The following is an 8,076-nucleotide window of genomic DNA, read 5'->3' as shown; positions in this document are numbered from 1 at the left end:
AGATTTCACGTAGTATTTTCATCGGTCAGTTGTGGAGGTCTGATTGGTTAAAGCTTTATTTATATAGTACCTTTTAAAATAGTGTTTACAAAGTAGCCTACTTTACAAAGAGATGCATGTGTGTATTTGCAGAAAAGATCAAAATACAAAGATAAAAGAAATATAGTAAAACAAAGTAGCTACAATAACCAGTTTGTTAAAACAAAAATACAACAGCGCATTGTATTAATGTGCTTTCGCGCTACAATAATGCGCTCTCGACATTTGTCATTAAAATAACGCCATATTTCACAGGACTGTAGGTCAGTGGTGTAGATGTCGGTTTAAATGAGGCTAATCTGATAAATGACGTTCTTGATAACATCTTTCTGTGACCTCTGGAAGTAACCCAATAATCAGAATTTCCTTCAGGATTTCCAGTGTGGTTGGATGCATTGATGACAAGCATATTCCAATCATCGAACCTTCTGAAAATGAATCAGATTACTGTATGGAATGGAAGGATGCCAGATGGAGGGGTAGTATGAGATATATGCCGTAACCACCACCACAGCTGTTGATGTTGCTAAAAATAACATTATTTTGTGTATCTTAACTTTTATAAAGAATATCTCTTTGGATTTTAGACTTTAGTCTTTGCAACTTTACAGATCTTCTTTATGCACCAAGAGCTTGTAACACTCCAAAGAGAAAGGAAAATTTTAAATCACATCATATGACCCCTTTAATGTCAAATGTCTGTAAAGTAGCCTAATTCAGCCTACACCAATGAACCTTTCATGCTTAAAGTTTTAGCTTGATTTAATTGTTTTTTTATACTTCATTTTTAGCTGCTGCCATGTTCTTAGTTTCTTTTTTCTGTCTTTTTCCTTTTTTGCCATGGGATAGCATTAAAATGGACATTAGTTCAATCATTTACATTTTTCACCTCTGATATTATAACAGTTATTAAGTTATTAACAGTTATTAATAATTAAATTAAATCTAAAATGTTAAATATTAAGAACCTGTTGCCATGGTGAATTGTAATTTCATGGCTCCACTGATCATGGGCCCGTTCTTCGTACGTCGCTAACTCCGTTAGCTGGATTTGATTGTTGATGATTTGGCATGATCTTGGATTGTTTGGTTCTTCGAAGCTCATCCCGGAGTTGCTGTCATAGCAACAGGTCCATAAACTTAAACCTGCTCGGGAGCAGGCTTATTTCAAGTAAACAGGATTAGATTGCATCTTTTTAAGCAGAATTGATACTTAAAATCTGTCCGCTACCACCGCTACTTTATTACAAGAGTACCCTACTAATCCAGGGACAATCATTTAAAATAGTAATCATTAAAAAAATTTCAGATAATATAATAATGTAGACACAGCCAGTTTTACTCACTGAAAGATTTATTCATCATAAAATTATTACTTCATAATTGTATTCGAGTCTTACATACATACTATACAGATAATGTAGAGTCGTGATTAATTTGAGTGATGACAGCTATTATGGGAGTGGCTTGATGGAGCGCAGGAGATGCAGATAACATGATCTTGACCCTTAAGAAACTAATGCTGTCACGTAACAAATCTGTTCAAATATAAAATTAAACGAATTGCTAATTACTACATTGAAATAAAAATTTAAAGCCTGTACAAATATTAGAAATTGTGAATATAAATAATTGGGAATCATGTAAAAAATTTAAATAAAATAAAAAACAGTGCACATTTCATTTATCTATTATAACATTTATGTAGTTTCGTTCGCTTGGCTGTTTCCTTATAAAAGTCCAAAAATGTGTCAAGTTTTTCGTCAGGTGTCTTTTTTAATTATATGATGTCATTACGTTGATGTCTTGCCGCCAGCCAATAGCTGCATTGCTGATCGTGGTTTCGAGTATCGATACATAGCCCCTTTTAAACCAACCCATGAACGCGCAATTATCTCAGATAACTCAATCCAGCTATACTAATCATCAACAACAGGTGCGTTCGAAGAACCGAATTAGCCAGCTCCTGATTAGCGCGATGATATAATCTTGGATGTGACATTTCATCTCGGATGTAATAAGCGACGTACGAAGAACGGGCCCCATGACTTTTCATAGTCGTGGTGCACGCGCTAAACTCGGAGTCAACATATACTCAGAGTTGAATGAACTAAGACAATTCAGCCATTCTGAAACCGAAAACTCAGTTTCCCATCTCACGGTAAGTCAACTCAGAGTTCAAGTTTAAACTCAGAGTTGGTTGAACCTCCTTATTGAAACGGGCCCCTGGTTGGGAACCACTGTTTTTAGTGTTCATATTATTAAGCAGAGATATGCATCTGCATTTGAATATCAACTACAAAGATTTACTCAAACATTCACTCCACTCCTCTGATCCTTAAATATTAACCAAAGCTAAATCAAATTCATATGTGGAAAAACCTTGCAGTACTTAATGTACCTGTAACGTGGGAGGCGTGACAACGAAGTGGGGATCCAATTGCAGACTTTATTAACAGAGAGCATGGTCAAAACAGGCAGACTCCAGAAATGGCAAACACAAGGCAGAGGCAGAAAAGTAATCCACAAACAGGCAATGATAATAGCAGGCAGTAAATAATCAAGAACAAGGAAACAAACCAGGGTCAAAACACAGGTAGGGCAAAACTAGGAAAACTAAAAAAACATACAAACATTCGATAACCAGCGATGAAATAGTGTGTGTGTGCCATTCTTATAGTGTTGGACTGATGAAGTGATAAGAGACAGGTGATTGCAATTGATGATGTGTCCAGGCAAAGGGTTATGGGAAATGGAGTCCGGGGTGAATGGTAAAGAGTACAGGATGAGGTGCCCTCTAGCGGAGCTTGTGGGCGCTCCAGCTAGAGATCGTGAAAGTACCTCAGTACGTAAATTCCTTTAATCATAAATACATTAGTTACTCATATTACTATTATTTATTATATTAATACATGATACAATTAATACATTTTTGTCTTTGATCTTTTTGTTCTAGCTGTTGTCCCTACAACTGTAATCCATACTATCTTGGCTTTACGTATTCAATTTATTATTTTTTTCGTTCCTCTTCTTATTTTCACTAACATCCACCCCTAAAGATATTATTATTATCTTTATTATCTTCTCTCTTATTGTCTCCGCCCTTGCTGGCAGGGAGGTTGGGAGGGAGAAGAGGGTAGGAAAAAAAGGGGGTGGAGGAAGAGAAAAAGCTATTTTCTTTGTAAAACTTTTGTTTATTTACCTGTCATGTTTCTCTATTTGTTTTATGTTTTTGAGTTAGTGTACTGCAAAAAAGAGACTGAGAACAGAATGAAATCATTATAACATAAGTTTAGGTCAATGCATAGCGGTGTTAAAGGGATAGTTCACCCAAAAATGAAAATTAGCCCATGATTTACTCACCCTCAAGGCATCCTAGGTGTATATGACTTTCTTATTTCAGACGAATCCAATCGGAGTTATACAAAAAATTGTCCTGGCTCTTCCGAGCTTTATAATGGCAGTGGGCGGGTGTTTCGGTTCAACAGTTCAAAAGAAGTCCAATAAAGTGCATCCATCCGTAATAAAAAAAGTGACTCTGACGGCTCCGGGGGGTGAATAAAGACCTGTAGCGAATCGACGCGTTCTTGTAAGAAACATATCCATATTTAAAACGTTATAACCACTTTTCTGTAGTTTGTGCTAACTGTCATACATGGAAGCCGTTCCGGGCGGATGACGTAGGATGTATGCGTAGCGCATGCGCGGGTGAGAATATGCTAGTCTCGCGAAAACCAACGTTTGTTTACAGGAGCAAAGGAAGCAAAGATTCCTAACTTTAGTCTCCTCTTGGCTTATATCGAAATCCTCCGGCATTTTACTTTACAAATCCTCGTTTTGTACTTATAATTCGTGACCGGTGTTTTGTTTTGTTCTCTCCTCTCTGCTTCCGTGTTCGTCACTTCTCACCGGCGCATACATCCTACGTCATCCGCCCAGAATGAACGCACATAATATTAGTGGAAGCTAGAGATTACGGTTTATAAAGTTTTAAATATAGATATTTTTTTTACAAAAACACATCAATTCGCTACAGGAGCCTTTATTCACCCCCCGGAGCCATGTGGGACACTTTTTTTATTACGGATGGATGCGCTTTATTGGACTTCTTTTGGATTGTTGAACAGAAACACCTGCCCACTGCCATTACAAAGCTTGGAAGAGCCAGGACAATTTTTTATATAACTCCAATTGGATTCGTCTGAAAGAAGAAAGTCCTATACACCTAGGATGGCTTGCGGGTGAGTAAAGTATGGGCTAATTTTCATTTTTGGGTGAACTATCCCTTTAAATGTGAAGGTAAAATAAAATAAAACAAAATATACAATAAAATATAAAATAATAAAATAAAATAAATACATAATGTTACCAGCTGTATGTTTGTCTTGCAGGACTCTCTGGCATTAGGTAAAACTGATGAGGAGGCCCTCAAACAGTTCCGGCAGAAGTTTGATGAAGCTCTGCGAGAGAGTTGGACCACCAAAGTCAACTGGATGGCCCACATTGTGGCTCATCCTTCATAAACCGAGGGAAACACAACATCAGGCTCCAAACTGAAGGGTTCACCATAAAGCACCATTATGTGCAGCAAAACTGTTTACAAAAATGAAATACAACTTATTTATGATCTTGTGAAATTGATGGCCAAATTGCATGGATCTAAATGATCTTCAAAGGTCAGGAGTCTGCAGGAATAATTGAAAAGAAATTCTAAGCTTCTACGCTTTTTTTATTCTGTTGAATATCGACTGCCTCTGACCACAGGAGAACCATACAAAACCCTGACTTGACATCGGATGTAATTGCCTTATACAAGGTAACAAAACAGAAAATTTTAGCTTTTTCTTCCTCCACTGAAAAATCCATAAACAATAAATAACTCTAGCATGTCCTTCTAGAGAGAAACAGGAGTCCCTAAACCAAGACACAGCAAGGCAAGTTTTGGCTATCCAGAAATAAGGTGTTTATTGTACAACTATGTTAATCTATTGAGACTCATAGACTTGAAAACGGACAAATCAAAGCACAAGCTCAGAGAAAGTGCATCTTATACCAAAAGGTAAACGTGCCTCACTGCACAAGAAACTTTTTCTTTTGATTTTTTTTTAACTATGTGCCAGACTACTTTATTATGAGGAATAGTCTTAAAAACACTGGAATCATGTTATAGGTATAAATATTTTATGAATTTTAAATGTTGTAATAGTATTCAACCACAGTACTATATACCACAGTACTACTTTATGTATAGCAGAATTTGCTGTAATTAAAAAAGTGGGGTGGCTTCATACACAGATATTCATTGATGATCACTGAACAAACGCTGTGTAGATGAAGGACCTTCCTCAACGTCCCTCCTCTCCTCTCTGTGTTGAGCAAAGCTCATGTAGTTTGTTCTTTGGTGCTAGCCATAAAATATATCCCAAATCTATACGTAAGCACCGCATTGTAGCCAAACCCGTTGCTCATTTTTGGTGCCTGTTATTTTAAGAGTAATTCACACATTTATAAGGGCTTACTATATGCCTGCATATCAAAACTCACAATTTCAAATGCCTATTCACCTATCTGCACAAAAGACTCAGGGGACCAAAAAGGGGAGGTTAAACTGTTATGACAGCCACTGTCTAATGACAGCTCAGACAGTAGTAATCACTGTTTAATGCTATATTGTAAAGCACAGAGAGTAATTATCGTGTTTTTTTTTTTTTTTTTACTACACATAACAGGCTGTCTCTAATGCTGCTTCTCTTTTTGGCTGTGTGACTAGAGATGTATAGATGCACTGAGCATGTTATTTTTACACTGAATATCTATGTGTGAATGGGAAGAAAGACTGTGTACTGTGATATAATGGAATTATTAAGAGCAATGCAAAGATTCTAGGAAGAACATTCCAGAGAATTATGTGCTGTTATGGTACATGAGAGAATAAGATCTGTGTCTATCAAATAAATTTCATTTTATACTAGAACAGGTTATACTCTAATATCCATTGGCCCTACACCTTGTGCTATATTAGGGGGTGTCTCGATGCTTTGGTGCAATATGCAAACATAAAGGGCAACTGTAAACCTATTTTGAGAGTGTATGTGTGTGCGCTCATGCTGCTGTATTTTACACTGATGACCTTTGATTTTACTGAAACTTTTAATACAGGCTTTGCTCTGTCTTGGCCATTTTATATAAATACTATTAAAGTTGTTTTCATTGAACACTTCTTTTTAATTTCAATATGATTTAGGGAAAAAAATCTTGAAAAAAGTTAAGCAAACAAACAAAACAAAAAAACAAACAAAAAAAAAGTTTTAAAGTTTGGTCCAAAATAAAACTTCAGAAGACACTTGGATTAAACCACTGCATTTAAGGATTATGTTTATATGCAACCAGTCCTTTTTGAAACTTCTGGACCCCATCAGCTTTCAGCATGAGGGTAAGTAAATTATTTTTTGAGTGAATTGAACTGTTCTAGGCACGTTTAAAGGGTAGTTGCATATATCATAGAGACACTGGTTTGTCTAACCAGTGTCTCTACGATATATGCAACTACCCTTTAAAAGAACACGCCACTATTTCTGAAAATAGGCTCATTTTCCAACTCCCCTAGAGTTAAACAGTTGAGTTTTACCGTTTTCGAATCCATTCAGCAAATCTCCGGGTCTGGCGGTAGCACTTTTAGCTGCAGATTAGGATAGATCATTGAATCGGATTAGACCGTTAGCATCTCGCTCAAAAATGCCCAAAGAGTTTCGATATTTTTCCTATTTAAAACTTGACTCTTCTGTAGTTACATCGTGTACTAAGATCGACGAAAAATGAAAAGTTGCGATTTTCTAGGCCGATATGGCTAGGAACTATACTCTCATTCCGGCGTAATAATCAAGGAACTTTGCTGCCGTACCATGGGTGCAGCAGTTACTATCCGTCAAGCAGGTAACGTTATTATTGCTAAAATAGCGGACTCGTCAAAAAATACATTGGCATCATCTGTATTAAAGAGAAAATAATCACTGATGTTTAAGTGAATAAACTAGCCTTGACAGCCGAGTTCCACAACTTTTCTCACTCACCGGACTTGTGTGTAGGTGATGCAGGGTTGCCAGGTTTTCTCAAAAAATCCGCGGCAACAACAGTGTTAATTTAGCCCAATTCCACGGGAAAACCGCAGACTTGGCAACACTGATTGATGTAAAAGAGGAAAGCAGGCATTTGGACCAAAGCACTGTGAGGCAAGGGTTGGCAACGCTGATTGATGTAAAAGAGGAAAGCAGGCATTTGGACCAAAGCACTGTGAGGCAAGGGGGAGGGGGAGACTCAAAATGTTTCTAAACTTAGAGCGCATTTTTGCCCCGTTTGCGTTTGTGTTGTTTAACTATTTACAAAGTTATTTAAAGTATAAAACATTGTTATTTACAATACACAGTGTGGTTTTAAAAAATTTTTTTAGGGGGGACAACCCTCAGATGGGGGTTCCTGTCCCTGAAAAAACTTGCCATTTCGGTCCTGTTTTTTTTTTGTATTAAAAAAAAAAAACGAAGAATTTATATATATTTTTTTCGTTCAGAGGTGGAAAAATTAATACAGCTTGAATATTTGATTTCTACACGTGGGTGGGAATTAAACGCCCCTTTCTGCTGATTGGTCAGCGGCAAGGAACCAGAACTCCATCAGTGACAGTGGCAGTTCTCCTCTGGCCAGACGAAACCAGCAGTTCAATTCCAGGCTGCAGCAATGTCACATTGTGCAGAGGACTCAACTGGTTCCTGTGGTCTTGTCCCGGTGGCCGTCTAGGAGACAAGGTCCTCACTGGGGATCTGTCTCTGGGGCTCATCTACTGTAGTTGTTCTGATCTCCGCTGACATTCCGGGCTGTAGAGGTCCTCTCTAGGTGCTGATCCACCATCTGGGCTGGATACGTACTGGATCCGGGTGACTGAAGTGACCATCTGATCTGGTTATAGACTGGATCTGGTGGCTACGGTGACCTCGGAATAAGAAAGAAACAGACTAATATTAGCGTAGATGCCATTCTTCTAAC

General features: G+C 37.6%; 1 protein-coding gene across 1 annotated transcript in view; it reads left to right on the top strand.

Annotated features, from left to right (window-relative positions):
• The window catches only part of LOC107671515 (phosphatidylinositol 4,5-bisphosphate 3-kinase catalytic subunit beta isoform-like), a 100,327-nt gene extending 94,114 nt beyond the window's left edge, over positions 1-6,213 (top strand). The window contains exon 25 of the mRNA XM_016464436.1: positions 4,431-6,213. Within this exon, the coding sequence (XP_016319922.1) occupies positions 4,431-4,562 (132 nt within the window). The 3' untranslated portion in view covers positions 4,563-6,213. The remainder of the gene's footprint in view (positions 1-4,430) is intronic.
• Positions 6,214-8,076: the final 1,863 nt, after the last annotated feature.

The sequence above is a fragment of the Sinocyclocheilus anshuiensis genome, unplaced genomic scaffold, assembly GCF_001515605.1.
Source record: "Sinocyclocheilus anshuiensis isolate Anshui unplaced genomic scaffold, SAMN03320099.WGS_v1.1 scaffold3827, whole genome shotgun sequence".
Classification (NCBI taxonomy): Eukaryota; Metazoa; Chordata; class Actinopteri; order Cypriniformes; family Cyprinidae; genus Sinocyclocheilus; species Sinocyclocheilus anshuiensis.
This window is presented reverse-complemented; position numbering and strand designations above follow the sequence as displayed.